We start from the raw sequence: 18,373 nt of genomic DNA, 5'->3' as shown, positions 1-18,373 counted from the left end.
AAAATGAAAAAATAGTAACGTATGTAATTAAAGAGGAGCGTTGAAGTATAAATGTGTAAGAATTAGTACGTACTTAGAAGAATTGGCTTAGAAAATTATAGATAAGCCTACTAATTAATTCAATTCTAAATAAGTTTAAGGTGTTACCTAGCCTAATTAAACAATATTGATTTTAATTGGACAAATTTGCTAAGATGAAAAATCAAAGCAAACAAATCAAATAGGATTCAAGAAAGAGTTTGTTGAAAGCAATTGACAAACTGTAATCACACTTTCTCTTCAAATGCCCTTTTCTTTGAATTTCTTATCTATGATATTGGCCAGACTAATTTAAAGAAAAAAAAAAAGATATTGGGAGATTATCTTCTTCTTTTTTTGTAAATAAAAGAAGGGCAGTGCCCTAATTTGAATAAGTATTATACTATTATGACATTGCCAATTAATATGGGTAGGGTAAGATAGTTTTTTTTTTTTTTTTATCAATAATGATATTATGTTAATGTGGTAAATAAATAGTAGGTTTTTTTATATTTTACCCATATGAACTTTGCCCTCAATCTCACCTCACTACTTTAAAAAAAATTGTGTCAATTTACCACCTGAATTAAAAATTTGTTGCAATATACCACTTTGACTTCATTATGTCTAAAATTATGTTAAAAATAAGGGTGTTTTAGTATTTTCAAGTCAGTTTTCTATTTTTAGAAAGTGGGTAAAGTGTAATTCAGAAGACCAAAATTTAGCAGAAGTTTTGACAAAATGAGCTAGAGGTGGCACATTGCAACAATTTATAAATTCATGTGGTAAATTGACACAATTGTTTTAGGTGGTAAAGTGAGATCAAACTTAAAATTTAGGTGAGTAAAGTGTAGTAAAGCATAAATAGTAACGTGTGCAAAATTGCCATATCAAATTAAGCATATAAGTTTTGTGCCTTACTAGGACACAATATGTTTTTCTATAAAAGAAAAGAGGCAAAGCTCTAAAGTCTATACAAATAAGGCCCGGGAGAAATTAACTCTAGCCAACCTAAAAATAATCAGCAAACTGGGGGGAACAAATTAACCACACCCCATAAGATAGTAAGAAACAACAAACTAACCCAACAAGGACAAAAAAGAGGCAACCAAACAAAACTTACCCAACATGGACAGAAAAGAGGCAACCCAACAAAACTAACTACCAGAAAAGATTTTGGCAGATTATCCATTATATCAGCCATGCTCACATTTATGTCATACTGAATTCTCATTTAAGCATAAATGTGAGTATGGCTGATATAATGGATAATCTGCCAATATCTTTTCTGGTAGTTATAGTTAGTTTTGTTTGGTCGCCTCTTTAGGCATTTGAATTTTTAAAGCATTTGAAAAAAAAAAAATAAAAAAAAAATTCTCATTTAAGCATACGGGGCCCGAGAAATTTTTAATCCCTATCTATTTGCCCGAGATGGCTAGATGTGAGTCCAGCCATGCATGTCAGTTTCATGCATAAATAACTGGCCCGTTGTATGATACCTACTTTTTAAAAGTTGAATCAAAAAATAATTTGATGCAAGTGCATTCCTTGTAAAGAGGAATGCTATAAGTATATATACAAGGAGTCATTTGAAATTCATATATAGTTTTTTTTTTTTTTTTTTCTAATTTAAATTTAGATATATATATATATATTGATTATTGTAATAGTCTAATCAAACAATTTAACAATATAATATTGACTACATAAATCTTTAAGTTGAAAATCACTCCTCCCAAATGTGTGTGTGAACTAAAGTCTAAAGGTAAAGATTTTCATGTGCATATCTGAATGATTTCATATGCGAAAAACAAAAAGTTGGACATTTTAAACAGAACCAGTCCGCCTGATATCTCGAGGACTCAAAGCAAAGCATAAAAATGGGACACTCAACCCATTATATACACTCACATGTTTTTTTTTGTTTTTTGCTTTTTGTTATGTATCCACAATAATTATTATAAAATTTTTGGAAGTAGCACAATATATAATGAATCTATAAAATTTAAAGGCCTTGAATATTTGAGAGTTGGAGAGGGTTGCCTCTCTTGGTTACCTCTCTGGCTCACTTGTTGCCTCTATACAGACGAAGTGCATGGCAAGTCATATGACAAGATCCGAGGTCATGTGACATGTGGTTCAGCTCAACTATACACGACATGAACAAACTACTTATTTAAAGACTGAAGGCATATTGTAATGGTGGGTGCGTGTATACAGGCCTTTTTGGCTGTCCTTTTGGCTTTGAAATATATAGCATCCTCCTCAAATCTCTTGTCTAGTAATGTCTCCTTGATGGTCAAGCCACATTTGAAGAAGGTGCTACGACTTTGTGATGCAAAGAGCCACTAAAAATTATTGTATACAAACCGTTATATACAAAAGTTTGGCATTCAAACTGTCACATCACCAGTTTTGTGAAAAGGAAAAAGTTGTATACAGCAGTTATATTTAACAATTTGTAATGAGGAATGAAGACAATGTGGAATTAACTTTTCATAAATCCTTTCCCATCATTGAGGATTTGATTACCTACTTTATTAAGAATCAAATGATTTCATAAGCTTCTTTATTTTGAATGAAATGATTTCATAAGCTTTGCATAAGAAAGGAAACAATTGTGCAGATGGGCTAGCTATGTTCAGCCATGGGCTGTGTATGGGCTTGCAAAAGCCTGATTTCCTTCCCCCTTTTCTGCTTGGTGTGCTTGGAGAGGAATGGACAGGACTGGGATTACCCGGCCCAGATTGGTGTGCTGTTTGTGTTTTTAGGCCTCTGGTCCCTAGTAACCACAAAAAGAAATCAAAATAAAAGTTTCCCTTAATCAAGTTTCACAGGGCAAATAGGCTTTTACAGTTTTACTAGTCACCAAACAGGTTTCATTGTTTGAACTACCCAAATTGCCTCATTGTGAATATCTTAACCTCGCCGCTAGTGAATTCTGTCACTCTCTCGTTACTTAGTAACAAATGACTCAAGTTTCTGTAACCAGTTAACATATTGACCTTGCTCCTTTTTATGTAGGTGGTGCAGGAGGAAGTTGGTCAGGCTTTCTCCAATACCCTTGGCTACCAGATATTCCTCAAGTGCATCTTGTAATCGAGGGTCCAAAGTCCTGCCATAGATAAAGACAGAAAATAAGACAGATTAGAATGAGAATGAAAAAAAAAAAAGAAAAGTTGCTTTATTGAAAGAAAAGGAACCACATCAGTTGGGGGAAACAAGCGTTTCATCATTTTTGTAATTCAAGGAGGACGGTGAGAATCAAACTCTTGTTGTGACTGTAGGGCACTTGCTACCACTAAAGTTAAGTCCCCACAACAAGCATTTCATCATTAATGTTTTAAATTTTGATATCCAAACCAAATACTGAACTTGGTACAAATCTCTCTAAAACCCAATTAGAAGAAATAAACTCTTTTTGGCACAAACCTTCCTTACTGTCACTAATGGTTAATTTTCCAAGTGCTAAAGTGTGGACGATTTGCTCAATGCATCAATATGTAAAGTGCATGTAGGCAATGTAATGATATAGCAAACAGATTTCATATCACAAATAAACTATAAGAAGATTTACACAAAAAGAGAGTATAAATTGAATTTTGGAAAAAACTAAAATAATATAACATTAAATAAGATGGCTTACTCCACATATCTTTAAACAAATCAACACCTATACATGCTTGACCAAAAAAAAAAAAAAACACCAATACATGCAATGTAAGATGGATGACCTGGCCAAAATAGGCAGGTCTTCTGGTGCAGCCACAAAAAAATCCTTTTCCATACCACAGAAACCAAATTCAAAACAAAATAACAGAAAAAAGATGAAAAAAAAAAAAAAAACAATAAAACTGGAAAGCTAGAACAATGTCAACAATGTCACACTCACTACAGTACCCAGGAACAGTTTTTCTTTTGAACTTTAATGCCCCTGCATCAGTTCTCTCAGGATTGGGAACTCGGCTCCAAACCATTTGTTTTTATTTGGCTGCCCCTGCACCAAATTCCCACAGGGTGGAGAGCTTGGATCCTACAAAATCATATGAACAAATTTGTCGTACATTGAAAACCTATCTTCAACTCTAAAATTGAAGTTCTATGGAAGGTTACCCAGAAACTTGATAAGAAAACAACAATAGTGGTTACACACTTGCCCCTACGTGATTAAATCTCCAAGTCCATGTCATGAAGGTCCTCAATCACTAATCTAGTTTTCTTTTGAAACTGGTCAATCCAATCATGGGCTGCTGGTTGCTCAACTCCACAATCAAATCCATGGAAATCAACCAAATCCACAGAATTGAAAATAGGGGTCATTTTAAGGTCATCTGGGAAATCCACCACATAAGCATTTAAGATAATCTTCTTTGATATTATGGACCAACCTTCCCAGAGGTTAGCCTACGATAAACTTTCTTTGGAGATCTCTTTCCTTAAATGCACCCCAAAACTTCATCTTCGGTTGAATTCCCTGAAGTGGCAATGTTGGTTCGCATCCTCTTTGTACTTAGGAGCATGAACCACATTATGAGCACACCTTAAAAGATCAGCATAAGCAGCTCCATCTTCACTAACTCATGCTTCTTCAGGTAGTGGAACCAAATCCAACAATTATTGCAGCTTCTGCCCACAAGAAACCTCAAAAGGAGTCCTTTTAGTAGTGTGATGGACTGAGTTATTGTAGGAAAATTCAGCATGAGAAAGAATCTTTTCCCACATTTTCAAGGCAATGCAAAGCAACAAGTTACCAATACTCAGATTGACTACTTTGGTTTGTGGACAGCAAGTGCTAGAATATTGCAATTGCTTTCCGGACTTCCTCATCAACTTGTACCCAAAATTCCCCATTAACTTCACATCTCTATCAGAGATAGTTGTACTAGGCACACGACCTCATTAAAGTCTAAAGAACAATTCAATCACATTAGATTCATCGCGGTACAAGAAGGAATGAAGTGTGCCATGTTAAAGAAAGACTTGGCTACAATAAATATAGAGTCGCGTCCCCTTCTTGTCTTTGGACCTAAGGTGAAGAAGCAATTTACCGATGGTGTAATCCAGTATTGTGAAAAGACATACTGATATACCCCACATCCCTTTTCTCAAGCTCTCTGAATCTCAGTTCTTTGGCCACTAATAAAAATTAGCCACCACTAGCCACAGTTTGATCTAATCCAAAAGTCCTCTTAAACTATCACCATTTAGCTCTCTAATAATTTGTTCTTGCAAGGGAACCCTCTAGACAGCAAATATGGTTAAGAAACCATCATGCATGACAAAATTCATATGTTACTGTTCACAGTACTGTAGCAGCATAACTTGATTAGGTTTTTATGTCTTGTGTTCTTTTTATTGGGTTATTTTGAATGACAATATATTCGTTTCAAGGGCTAGGATTCATTTTATTAAGGATAAAATGGTTTCCTTTCTCATAGAATTAGACTCTTTACTTCTTATTATTGGCTTTCTAGATCATTTGAGAATGTCGGGGCTTGCCGTAATAGCAACCAAAAGAGGTTTTCCCAGGAAACATGGGCTACAACATCAATCAAAGTAGGCATATGCTTAATTGTGCTCTAGTCTACATCAGAATCAAGCTACAAAGGATGTCCTACCAATCACTTTGTGGCAATGTTCTGGCTGTCCTTAAAAGTTCAACCAAAAGTCCCAGACAATCAGATTCAATTTTGCTCCAATAACCAAACAAGCATATCTTTTTTGTCCTAAACAGTTTAAACATTCATTCCTCCATAGTCAAATATGCCCAACAATAGCGAAAGGTTAAATTTTAGATTTCGTTGCAGTGAAATTGAAGGCTTACACATCTTTAAATAAGATCACCAAACAATAGTAGATGCAACAATTCCAATAAAAGACAGTGATCTTTTTCAGATACCAAGGAGAATTTCATATTATAGAGTATTGACATGATGCACTGAGAAAATTTATTATCCAACTTCATTTCTTCTGGGTATCCTAAAACAAAACCTGCTCTTGGAAGAAAAAGGATAGGGAAGACTCAAAAAAATCCAGGCATGCAAAATCCTTAAAATGATGGATATGGGCAGGGAAGATCAGAGAAAGAAGGGAAGAAAAAACAAAGAACAAGTGATGATCTAGACTTAATGCATACCCATACATTTTCCTTTTTAGGAAGATAGCGTAATGAGCACCCCAATGACTCAGAGACAGAATATTTCTAACAGTTACAAGTTTCTCCAAGATCAAAGGGATCATAACATAGAAGATAACCACACAAGGCTTATCACGAGCAATTAGCATCTTTAGCACAGCTATTGTATTCATATATGGAAATTCATCCTTCAAAAGGCTCACTCCACAACAGACAAACACAAAAAAAAAAAAAAAAAAAAAACAATAACGAAAACAACAAAACAACTGAGAGGATTCCTTTCAAGAATCTAAGGCCCAAGGTAGATTCATCATCGCTATTTAATTAGGTTTTCAACAAGGACTGCACTTTGCTTAAGAAAATCCAGTTCCAAAGAAATGGTGACTTTCCTAGAATGGATTCCTTAGCATTGAGTTCCAAAGCACAAGTTTGAACTGAAACAATGAAAAAACCACCCCTCTATATGTTGCAGTAGTTTTGTTTATGTACCATGCCTTGTTAGCAACTTTTCAGGTTGTTGTTTATGTATTATAGAAAAAGTGAAAATAATTGACAACAAGCAACTTAAGTTTTTCTCAAGCCAGAGTCCCAAAATAATGATCACAATAATAATAGAAAGTTTATCTTCAGCACGTGTAGAAGTTGATTAAGCACATATATGACTAACCTGAATGAGGGACCTCTATAGACTGAAGGCCCGATACCAGCTGATGATGGAAGATAATAGACATTTTGGATGTGAAGCCCAGACCCTAAACCGTCTACCTCATATATTCCACAATCAAACTGCAGCATAGAGCTCAAACCAGGCTTCTTCACACATACCTTCATCGCGACGTTCCTTGGATACACACTATCCAGTCTTTCGGAGGTATCAGAGCTAAAGGGACCCAACAAAGCTGAAACAGCAACCTCCTCACCAGTCTCACATTTTCTCCTCAAAACCACATCTTGGGACTGCGGTGCATCCCACTCCACCGAAAAATCCCCCAAAGAACCGCTTCGGCCTTTCTGTATATCAATGATTCAATGTCAACACATAGACCACTCAAAAGGATGACCCTTTAATTTAATAAAGGGTAGGCATGCAAATGCAATTTAACAAATATGACCAAAAATACTGATTTCTAAAAAGGAACAGACTAAATACCTTACACTCTACACAAACGCATGGCAAAGAGCCAAAGAGTAACTCCCATTTGTTATTTCAAATGCATAGAATACTCAAAAGGATGACCCTTTGATTTAATAAATGGTAGGCATGCAAATGCAATTAACACATACATTCAAAAATACTAAAAAAGCAAACACAGAGAGAGAGAGAATAAAACTTGCTTAAGACCTTACACTCAGCAGTCAGCACACAAACGCATGCCAAAGAGAAACACCCATTTGTTATTTTTTACTTTTACAAGAAATACATAAGCAAATTTACTCCACCAAATTCTTCTTTTCCTGTTTTTTGGGGTTCTGGAATGGATTTGCAGACAGAGAGATGTGTTGAATATGAAGAGGAGCAACATAGGGATAGATAGAGAACCTGAAAGCGATCAGAGGAAAGCTCATGTTGGATCTCAGAGTGCAGGACCTTGGGCAAGTTGAGATCTTGGAGAGCTTTGCGACCCTTGCGCACTAAAGCGCTCAGCTTCGGCATTCTCTGCCTCTCTTATGGTGGTGGTGACATGTCACAAATATGCATATGAGTTTTCATATGTTCAGTGTCACACTTGGGTCATCTTTAGTCTTTACTAACATTGAATTGAATGAGAGAGAAAAGGAATACGAGTGAGAAGGAATGGGTGAGGGAAAAAATTGGAATGAAGAGTAGTCATTTCCATTAAGGCCCGTTTTATTCTTTGGAGGCTTAAAAATAGAAATCAATTTTGGATTCATAAATGGCTAATTCCAAAAATTATTTTTATTTTACCAAAACACTAAATACATAATTTGACATTTTTTGAGATACAAATTTTGAAATTCCTAACCTTATTCTTTATCGCTAGTTTTAACTTTTAAGCCACCACAAGTGATTTAAAAATAAACAAATCTTTTGTCTGAATTTTCAATGAAGACACATAATATTTTGAGTTTTAACTTTTAACCATTCCGAATTTCCGAGTAGCGTAGCTCTGCAGTTTGTTGTTTCGCGCAATGCCGTTTAAAACAGTCTTAGGGCTTTGGAAATTGAATAGCTCTTAAACCCTTTCCCTCTCTCAGAGACAAAGCCATGGCGACCGAGCAAAACATGAGTGGCTGGACCGATCTGCTCCACTCCTCCACTAAGCTTCTCGAGCAAGCCGCTCCTTCCGCTCAGTTTCCTCCTCTTCAGGTTCAGCTCCTCTCACTCCCTCTTTCTTTACTTTCCTCTCCGTTTGGTTAACGGGAAAAACGAAGGAGCAATGACAACTCCAAGAGAGAAACTTCGAGCGTTAGGGTTAGGGTTTCACTATCATTTGAGACAGAAGTTTATCGACTCAGACATTGTCCAATTGACTGTTCAGGATTGTGTTATCTTTCTTTTAGACCCACGTTTGCTTTCCGCGAAAATTCGGAGAAAGAAAATAAAGGGTCATTTTTTAGATTTTCCGTTATTGTGAGCTTTGAGAAATCGGGATTTCTCTAACTTTAAAAATGCTTCACTCGCGCTAATTATGTGTGTGGTTTGCTAAGACAATGAAGGAAAAAGCAAAGTTAAAATATGAGTATTGGATGATTTTTTTCTCGAGATTTGAGCATACGATTATTCAGCCCGATGCAATTATAATAATAAGGTTCTTGTTATTTCTGTTCTGCTGAACGCAATGCACTTATTTTGGTTTGCTTCTTTGCCTTTCACCGAGGCTCTGTTTGATTTCTGAGAAAATGCTTTAGAAGATGTTAATACCAAAATCTAGATTTGTGACTTTTCCTTTTTCTTATTTGGTATTCTTTGACTGAAGATGTAAGAATGCCTATTTGATTGAGATGTACATTTGTTCACTTTTCTTTTGTTGCTGATAAAATATATGAAAAAGACCAAGACATTAGTCTCTATTCATGAGCATCACTTCATTTGGTCTCGCCTGCTTGTTGAAGAAAATTCAGGAAAGAAAATAGAGTTTAAAAAACAAGTCTAACTTAGAACATTTAGTGAGGAAAAGAAAATTAGCAGCATAGCAATATTCAGGTAATCTTGTTTCATTGCTGAAAAATTCCTTAGAGAAAAAGAAACTAAAAATATTGAGTTTTAGAATCTCTCTACAAGCTCTTCTTTCTTGTTTCAGTGAACTATAAATTTATAAATTTTTAGGTTTATCTTTTCTATTTTCCACTTTTGGCCATTGGCAGCTTAAAAATCTTCAGAAAAGCAATGAAATTGGGACTTTGACTCTTTGGAACTGAAATTCTGAGTCTTATATTATTTGGTAAATGAAAATACATTAGAGAGGACATGAATAACTTTTCTCATTTATGCTAAACACAGCTGTCAGGGTCAACTCGCTGTCCACACACACACACACTCTCTCTCTCTTGGCTTCTGTTTTTTTTTTTTTAATCTGAACTCAAAATTCATATCTCTATCTTTTTCAGAGAAATCTAGATCAGTTAGAAACATTATCTAAGAAACTCAAGGCGAAAACTCTACGAACTGAGGCTCCTCAAAAATCCATTGCTGCCACAAGGTACTTGAATAATAACTGTCTTAAAAGATGTTGTGTTTCTCAAACTCTCTTTACCTCACGTTGATAAAAATCTTCATTTTCTTACAAAAAGAATTCACTTTACTTCAATCTGGTTGCTCTAAAAACATAAGAATGTGAATTGAAACTTGAAATTGCAGGTAAGTTTGAGGTTCAAGGAGATGTCTTGAATATTTCAAGTTCTGTTCTGTGTTCTGTGTTCTGTGTCCTGTGATTTAACTTTTAGATATTATGTTTGTTTACATATACTTTATTGATTTTTTACAGGCTTCTTGCCCGTGAGGGACTAAATGCAGAGCAGCTTGCACGGGATCTTAAGTCTTTTGAATTAAAGGTATAATGATGTTTCTACTTTCCATTCTGTTTAGAAATCTATCCCCACTGACAGTTGGCTATAAAATTGTTGACTATATCGAAACATTTCACAAGTCAATTTGTGTTCAACAAATACTTGATAAGAGAGAGGCTAGCTACTAGAACTATGTCCAAGTAAAATAAGTTTTACAAGAATCTTCTTATACAAAAAAATGATGATTATTCCCATCTCCAATAATTTCAGCTTATTTGTAAGTCATGTTTCTCTTGATTCTCATTTTAACTCAATCAAGGAAGTCTTAGTTCAAATTTTAACTGCACTTGCTTTAATTTGTTTTCTTGGGTGATTAAGTCAATGGCTGCTTTAGATTCTGAAATGTTTTTATTCATTCTTCACCTATTATACTAATTTATCTTGGTGATTTCCTTTTTCTTTCTTCATTCAAAGACAACATTTGAGGATGTCTTTCCTGCCGAAGCAACAAGTGTCGAAGAGTATCTGCAGCAGGTCGGTTTAACTCTATAAATTTTTACTAATGATCTGATTAGATTACTATATGTTTTTTTCATTCCTTTAACTTTAGGTCCTCTTTGATAAGCTGAAAGATGACTTTACTTGATTGTTGGCTTTAAATTGTGTGGCATAACATGATCAAACTAATGCGTTAGCCATTAGAAATTGTGCATTTACTTTAGAAAGAAATAATTTAGAATTGGCTATAGATATAGGTATTTATAATGCTTCAGGGAATACTAGGTAGGTAAGAAGGAACTACAACATATAGAACTATTTATGATGCTTGGTGCTTGTTGACCATTCTTGTGCCTCCTTACATTTGAAGGGATGCCAATTGGAGTTTGACTTGTTGTAATCAGTGTTTAAAATTTTTGGTTGACATACTTAAATGTTGATTGGAGTTTCGGATTTATAAGAGCATCAACACTGATATGGAGGTGGAACACTATGCATCATATGCACCTTACATGTCATATATTTATGTTGGATATATCATTTATGAAATATCCATATTTAGTTTATGCATTATTAATTGATTTATCATTTCTTAAAGTTTCATTCAAGGGTTTCATGTTTTAAGCAAAGTTCTTCTGTTTCTGTAACTTTTACCTATGTTTTAACTTATTATCATGATTTTTTTTTTTTGGTAAATTCAGACTACTGGTATTTCCACTGATACCAACATTTTTATCCTTGGTGTAATCATTCAATGACATCTCGGTTAATTAGTTCTTCCACATGTGTAATTGCATTTTTTACTGTTCACAGGCAATGACCACTTTAAGGAGAACAATGATCAGTAGTCTTGCTTGTGTTGTCTTTATTTACCCTGCAAGATAAAAAAAATGCCTCATTGAATATCTATATGCATGTCTGCCTTTAGGGCATCTAATGGTCCTTGATAGAGTAGTAGTGCAGGACTAAATTATTTCCCTTCATAATTGAGATAAATTCGAGTTTTATGATTTTAATTTTTTTATTTTTATTCTTTATCAAAAATACATGAATTTATCTGAGTATTGTTTTGCCAGGCTGCAGCTTCTAAACTTTGATCAAGATCTTAGAATATGGACCTACAAATTTTTTTCTTTTGCTTACGTTAAATGCTTTTAATATTTCTCATTGATGTGTGAGCAATATTTTTCTAATATGGTTGCACCAATTTGTTTTCTTATGCATACCTTAAAAGGCTTTTATTCACTTTTCAGAGGCATGCTTGTTCGCTTTCACAGTGATTGATAGTGGTACCTTGATCATATTGTATATAATTTTTTCTTTTTCTCATTAGGTCCATGAAATGGCAATGGTCTCAGCTGTTCAGGAAGCTCAGAAGGATAATCTTAGAAGTTTTAATGACTACATGTTAAAAGTTTTGGAGGTTAGTGTAGCCATTATGTATTTGTTATGATACCATTATCTCTGGAGTTTACCTTGTATAAATTTTATTATTCTTTTTATGTTTGGCAATTCTAATTACCTATATATATAAATTGATATCCTTGGAGCAGCATTTAAACTTCACTCATTCTGTTTTGTTTTTATTTTTGGATGAAATAATGCGTGACTGCAAGCTGCTTCAGTGTCAAATATTAATTCTGTGACCTATAGTATTGACAGAAAAAATAAAATGGTACTCAGAGAAGGAAAAAAATAATTGACATAAAATTGTTTAAAAATTACAGATGAGGAATTATTTGTTCTCATTCTGCTTTCAACGCTTGATTATTGGTGGAATTTGATCTTTGCAGGAGGATTGGCAGAAGGAAAAACGTGATTTCCTTCAAAGCTTAAGCCAGATTTCAACATTACCCAGGACTAACAATACTTATACTAGCAGCGGTGGTAGTCGTTCTGGTCAAATAGCGTCCATAACTTCTAGCCCTCAAGTTTCATCTGCTCCATCTGGCATGGAGCTTGTAACTCTAGCTAGCAAGCCCATCCTTGAGAAAAAAGCCTCTGTCTATGCTGAAGTCGTAAAAAGTCTGAATAATGCAAGGCAGCGTGGATTGCCATTTAAAGTAAGCCTTTTTTTTCCCAATTTTTTTATTTCGTTTAAACTTTCAAATTCTTTCTCCATCATGTGAAAAGGAATCTGGGATTATGAGCTTGAGTGAATTGATCATGCTTTACCTGTTTAATAAATGCCCAATTGGCTGTTTTGAATTGTAAAATTACAATGCAACACAATATGCTGTCAACTTGACAGTTATGAGTACAACTGCCAGCATGTGCATACTGTACTTTATATATGTGGTGGTTTTTAATGATATTCACCTTTCTGTTTGGCCTCTTAACGATTATTGTTTTTCGGCAATCATCCGGTCTTAGTGAGATGCTACTAAATAATGAGTTTGCTATATTTATGATATCATTGCTGTTTATTTATTTTTTCTTTCAATAGCCCGCTACAGCTTTCAAGGGCGCTTATGAAAGTTTAGGCCTTGATGCGTCTGGTGGAAAATCAGTTAACATGCAGAAGATATGGCACCTTCTTCAGGTACACTTTTAGTCATGTGCTCAGTTTGTCTGGTATATGTTAGTATGTACTCTCTATAAGATAAGTAACTGTTGACAAATCTCATTATGTTGACAGACATTGATGGGTGAAGATTTAACCACACAACGAAGTGTTTCAAAAAGGATGTCATTAGTTATTGGTGCAAGGCGCCACCTGGAATGGGGGCATGAAAAATATATCAGGGATACAATCCAAAGTCATCCTGCACAGGTACTAAATTTGTATGTTGGTTGCTAAATAAATTTTGTTAGAATGAGCTTCTTTCACACTGGTTATGTAAGCTATCTATTGACCTATTTCATTACTGTTTCCACCTTTGTTTCTTGGACTTTCTAGTTTTTTCCTTACTGTTTTACTTCTGTAAGAAGCTTTTTCTTTGCTTTATATGTAATGCACTGCACTTTTTTTCACAACAATCATAACTCAAGGTCATCTCCTGATCTCATTGCAGGCTGCCCTGGGAGGGGTTGTTGGAAACTTGCAAAGAATTCGAGCTTTTCTTCGGGTTTGTAATTTTTTTTTTGTTTAAACTTTGAAAACTTACATGTTATTCTATCCTTGAGAGTCTGTTATCATGCAATTCAGTATTTGTTTGTTTCTTTGCAGATTCGTTTAAGAGATTATGGAGTTCTAGATTTTGATGCAGGTGATGCTCGCAGGCAGCCTCCTGTTGATACCACTTGGCAGCAGGTCTTCAGTCTTAATCTTTTGCATTTCTGAAGTTACAATTCTAATTCTTATGTTACCTTTTCTTTTACTATATATCCTAATTTTTGAAGTTATATTTTAATATAACTTTGATACTCAGCTTACAAGTTTCAATACATACGCATTTCACATTTCACATGTTACAAATCTCAAATCATTACTTAGTTCAAATTATAACTAGATCATTTGGTCAGTAGTAAATTATATCATGTGTGAGCTATAAAGGGATCACTTTATTGTGTAACAACCTGTATGAAGAATAGGGAAATGTCCTAGTAGTAATGTAATGTAATGCTTATCGTACTTAAACTTTTGCAGTATGCATTTCAATTAAATCTTATGTCTGAGCTCTCTCATTGCCCTTCCTCTTCTTCAATGATTCTGAAGTGTTTGTTATATGTATGTGGGATGGAGAATCTTTTAGAAACTTTTGACCTTCTTGTTCTTGAGGCTATCTTGCACTAACAGAGATTCATCTAATCCTATAGTGGTGCTTCTCGGTTGCTTGTTGTTTGCTTTTATATTTGTCCCCTAGACTGATTGGGCCTTCACTCCACTTTTTACCTCTCTTCTTTATTTATTATTATTTTTTTTTTAATTTGGAGAAGGTGTAAGGATTAACTTAATGTATCTTTGGATCTCTTGATGGCTTGTTAAATTGCAAAAGGAGTAAGCAATTTGAAGGAGAGAAAAGAATATATAAAAGAAAATTCCACTGCTTCTTCCCCAAATTTCTTTTGGTGCAATTAGTTGGTCAACGATATATATTCTCTTGTAGTTTTTATTGTTGGATAGTCATTTTTCTTTTTCGTCCAAAGTAATTGTGATTTTCACTAAGTTCTATTTATTATGTTTGACAGATCTACTTTTGCTTGAGAACTGGGTATTATGATGAAGCAAGAACTGTTGCTCTGTCATCCCGTGCTTCACACCAGTTTGCTCCTCTGGTAAAGATTTTTGCATATGCATATAAATTTAAATCGTATGCAGCCATAGTCATTAATGATTACTTAGCCTTAGTCATAAATCATTACTTCATTTTTTGGACAGCTTACTGAGTGGATTAATACTGGAGGTATGGTGCCTGCGGAGATTGCAGCGGCTGCATCAGAAGAATGTGAAAAAATTCTAAGAATGGGTGATCGTGTGGGTCGAGCTGCATATGACAAGAAAAAGTTGTTGCTATATGCTCTCATATCTGGTTCTCGTAGGCAAATCGATCGTCTGTTACGAGATCTACCAACTCTTTTCAACACTATAGAGGATTTCTTGTGGTTCAAATTGTCAGCTGTAAGGGACTGCCCAGGTGGAGCTGCATCCATTGTTATGAATGAGAGCTTGGTACCATACACATTGGATGATTTGCAGAGTTACTTAAATAAATTTGACCCATTATATTATACAAAAAATGGAAAGGACCCTCTTGTATACCCATATGTTTTGCTTTTAAGCATCCAGTTGATACCAGCTGTGGTATACTTGTCTAAGGAAATTGGAGATGAGGGATATAACATCGATGCTGCCCACATATCAATTGTGCTAGCTGATCATGGGGTCCTTTATGAAGGTACTGGGGCTGGAAAAATGGGCGTGATGGATGCTTATGCAGAGGCATCTAGCATAGTGAGACAGTATGGATCTGTGTATTTACGTCTGGGTAATCTTCCAATGGCATTAGAATATTATGCACAAGCTGCTGCTGCAGTTGGTGGTGGACAGGTGTCATGGTCTGGAAGAGGTAATGTGGATCAGCAAAGGCAGAGAAATTTGATGCTGAAGCAACTGCTTATGGAGCTGTTGTTGCGGGATGGTGGGATCTATCTTTTACTTGGTTCAAGAGGTGCAGGAGAAGAAGGTGAATTGGGACGATTTTTGACTGATGTAAATTCAAGACACCAGTTCCTGCTTGAAGCTGCTCACCAATGTCAGGAAGCTGGGTTGTTTGAAAAAGTAATATTTCTTTCTGTACCTTGCTTTTAGTTTGCATGTTTTGTATGCAAAAGTTGCAAATAGTACTTATCCTCTTTGCTCTGTTTAGCCTTAAAATTTTTAATTCAAGTTCACTTCATGTTCCATATTAGATGCTCTTTAGTGGTCTCAAAAGGAGAAATGATGACTTCTTTCATGTAAATATACTGTTTGGCCTTGGTGATGGGTTACCCTTTTCCACCACAAAAGGTGCTAGTACTACTTGGGGGTGGGTTTCATGACTTCTTGTTTGAACTCCGACATGAACCTTTTTTCTATTTTGTGGGTTATAATGAAGTGATGACCATTTATTGAAAGCTCTATACATTACCTCTTGCAGCATACCCCAGTTAGTTCTGGGATAAAGGGCTTAGTTGAGTTGAGTATTCTAACTCATAGCAGTTTGCAATTTTTGTCCGGTTCTTATTTTGATGTTTCATATACTGTTCCCTCTCATCTTCTTGCTCTCAGTTTATTGGATGACTGGTTTGTTATTAAAACTTTATAAAAATTATTTGATCTGTTATTAAAAAGATAAAATATTGGATGAATGCTCTTAATCTTGATTACGCCATCTTCAGATGTTAATGTTTCCTTCTATTTGTTGATCCTTTAACCGCTTTTTACTCTTTTTTTAATCTTGTGCTTCTTTCTTTCTTCTTTATCCATTCAGTCTATAGAAATTCAGAAACGAATAGGGGCATTCTCAATGGCATTGGATACGATTAACAAGTGCCTCTCAGAAGCAATATGCGCCCTGTCACGTGGTAGATTGGATGGTGAGAGCCGAACTGCTGGTCTCATTCACTCTGGAAATGAGATCTTGGAGATGTCCAAATATTATCCTGAAGTCAGGTAATTGAGACATAGTATTTCTGTTTAATTTTTTTTCTGTCTGAATTTTACTCGTTGAACAATGTTTCTGTTTACACCGTTGCCTAGGTTTGAGGGATGCTTGTAATAGAAATAATTTAGAACAGACCTTCCCTAATTAGGTCTTGAGAGAATTCCAATGATTATGATTCGACTCTGTAAATCTGATTTCATAACTATGAACATATGACTGAAATAAACATTTTGCAGGACAGACCTTCTCGTGGAGTAGGTCTGGAATTCTATATTTTTTAGACTGAGAATTCCAGTGATTATGATTCGTATCAATCGTATCGGTAAATCTGGTTTTAATAACTATGAATGTATGCGTAAATAAACTTGTTTTCCTCTGGCATACTTTAGCAATTAGTTCCTCATGTGTGCCTTATCTATTTTTTATTTTTAATTGATTATATAATGTATGCAAATTTGGAACTTTTCCTCTTATTCCTAGATTGTTGAATTATTAGAATATTGTAGTTTACAAAGGTTGTTTATTTGTAAAAAGTATACATCTGGCATCTGCATTTTCTGGGTGATTTTTTTTTTTTTTTTTTTCAATTCTTAGTACCTTTTTCAGACGATTACTCACTATAATGGATTTTTCACTTATTACGTGTATGCATTATCTCTGACGAAAAGGGTAATTTGATTGTGTCGTGCAGTCCTCAAGAGAGGGAGAGTGTTTCAGAGCAGCACACTATTTTAAGACAACTCGAGGCCATATTGTCAATCCATAAGTTGGCAAGAGGTGGCAATTATGTTGATGCTTTAAGGGAGGTTGCCAGACTTCCATTTCTTCCATTAGATCCCCGGACACCAGATATTAACATTGATGTGTTCCAGAATTTATCTTCTCATGTCCAAGCCTGTGTTCCAGACCTCCTGAAGGTTGCACTCACTTGTCTGGACAACGTGGCGGATTCTGATGGATCACTTCGTGCCTTGAGGGCTAAGGTATGTTTTAACAAATAGTTTCATATTTTAGTTTTATATGGTGCTTCTCAGAAAATATCTTTTTGCAATATCCTTTGTATGTTTAACTTTTATTTTTTTGGTAAATAGATGTGATTTGCTTGTTGGATATTTACTTAATGGGCTATTACAATAGCTATTAAGTGACTAATTGATCCTACTTTTGGGCTGTTGTGATGTAAAATTTGAGTTGTAATTTTGGTTACTCGTAAAGTTAGACAGGTGGAAGTTGATTTTATCGATGTATCTATCCAATTTTAGATATGTATTGTTTCTATTTCATGATTGTGATGAGTCATGGTTTTTGCAGATTGCTAGCTTCATTGCAAATAACTCCAGTAGGAACTGGCCTCGAGATTTGTATGAGAAAGTTGCCCGGAGCTTGTGAAGCACACTTACCAGGTAGATTGAGATTCCTGTGCGGTCAAGCACACTCGGTGAATGTGTCTTGTGGAGGAGGCATCTAGAGAGTGTTGGAGAGTGAGAATATTGCCTTTTGTGCCAATTATTTGTCTTTTGTTTTTGTTATCCTTTGTCTAGATATAGAACTTGTATAAATTTAGAGGAGTCTTATTTGCACTGTGCTACGAAAGGTTGACATTCTGATTATAACAATTTGCACAAAGAGTTCAACTCTCTCTGTATTGCATTATCCCAAGTCACAT

The 18,373-nt window shown here is 35.0% G+C and overlaps 2 protein-coding genes across 2 annotated transcripts; one reads left to right on the top strand and one right to left on the bottom strand.

Annotated features, from left to right (window-relative positions):
- Window positions 1–2,690: 2,690 nt before the first annotated feature.
- On the bottom strand, window positions 2,691–7,902 carry LOC147282464 (Mitochondrial glycoprotein family protein). Its single transcript, XM_086247983.1, has 3 exons — window positions 7,695–7,902; window positions 6,822–7,165; window positions 2,691–3,133 (listed from the first exon to the last, which is right to left on the bottom strand). The coding sequence occupies exons 1-3, from the start codon at window positions 7,806–7,808 to the stop codon at window positions 2,974–2,976; spliced, it is 618 nt and encodes a 205-aa protein (XP_086104109.1). The 5' UTR covers window positions 7,809–7,902; the 3' UTR covers window positions 2,691–2,973.
- A 376-nt stretch (window positions 7,903–8,278) lies between these two features.
- LOC147282463 (nuclear pore complex protein NUP93A-like) lies at window positions 8,279–18,344 on the top strand. The gene is made up of 15 exons (XM_086247982.1): window positions 8,279–8,483; window positions 9,725–9,816; window positions 10,102–10,168; window positions 10,598–10,657; window positions 11,955–12,044; window positions 12,415–12,684; window positions 13,068–13,163; window positions 13,260–13,394; window positions 13,636–13,689; window positions 13,791–13,874; window positions 14,753–14,839; window positions 14,943–15,842; window positions 16,534–16,715; window positions 17,399–17,690; window positions 18,019–18,344. Exons 1-15 carry the CDS (start codon window positions 8,382–8,384, stop codon window positions 18,094–18,096), a joined length of 2,589 nt encoding a protein of 862 aa, XP_086104108.1. The 5' UTR covers window positions 8,279–8,381; the 3' UTR covers window positions 18,097–18,344.
- Window positions 18,345–18,373: the final 29 nt, after the last annotated feature.

This window comes from Dryas octopetala, chromosome 6 (assembly GCF_963921425.1).
Source record: "Dryas octopetala chromosome 6, drDryOcto1.1, whole genome shotgun sequence".
In the NCBI taxonomy this organism is placed as follows: Eukaryota; Viridiplantae; Streptophyta; class Magnoliopsida; order Rosales; family Rosaceae; genus Dryas; species Dryas octopetala.
This window is presented reverse-complemented; position numbering and strand designations above follow the sequence as displayed.

Bases quoted from the DNA above. Each gene is read 5' to 3' on its own strand.
- LOC147282464 (XM_086247983.1), bottom strand. From the start codon at position 7,808: ATGCCGAAGCTGAGCGCTTTAGTGCGCAAGGGTCGCAAAGCTCTCCAA. The intron at 7,166-7,694 runs GTTCTCTATCTA...ATTGATATACAG, and splicing joins TTTCCTCTGATCGCTTTCAG to AAAGGCCGAAGCGGTTCTTT. The intron at 3,134-6,821 runs GTTAGTCATATA...TATCTATGGCAG, and splicing joins TATAGAGGTCCCTCATTCAG to GACTTTGGACCCTCGATTAC.
- LOC147282463 (XM_086247982.1), top strand. From the start codon at position 8,382: ATGGCGACCGAGCAAAACATGAGTGGCTGGACCGATCTGCTCCACTCC. The intron at 12,685-13,067 runs GTAAGCCTTTTT...TTCTTTCAATAG, and splicing joins AGCGTGGATTGCCATTTAAA to CCCGCTACAGCTTTCAAGGG. The intron at 14,840-14,942 runs GTAAAGATTTTT...TTTTTTGGACAG, and splicing joins CACACCAGTTTGCTCCTCTG to CTTACTGAGTGGATTAATAC.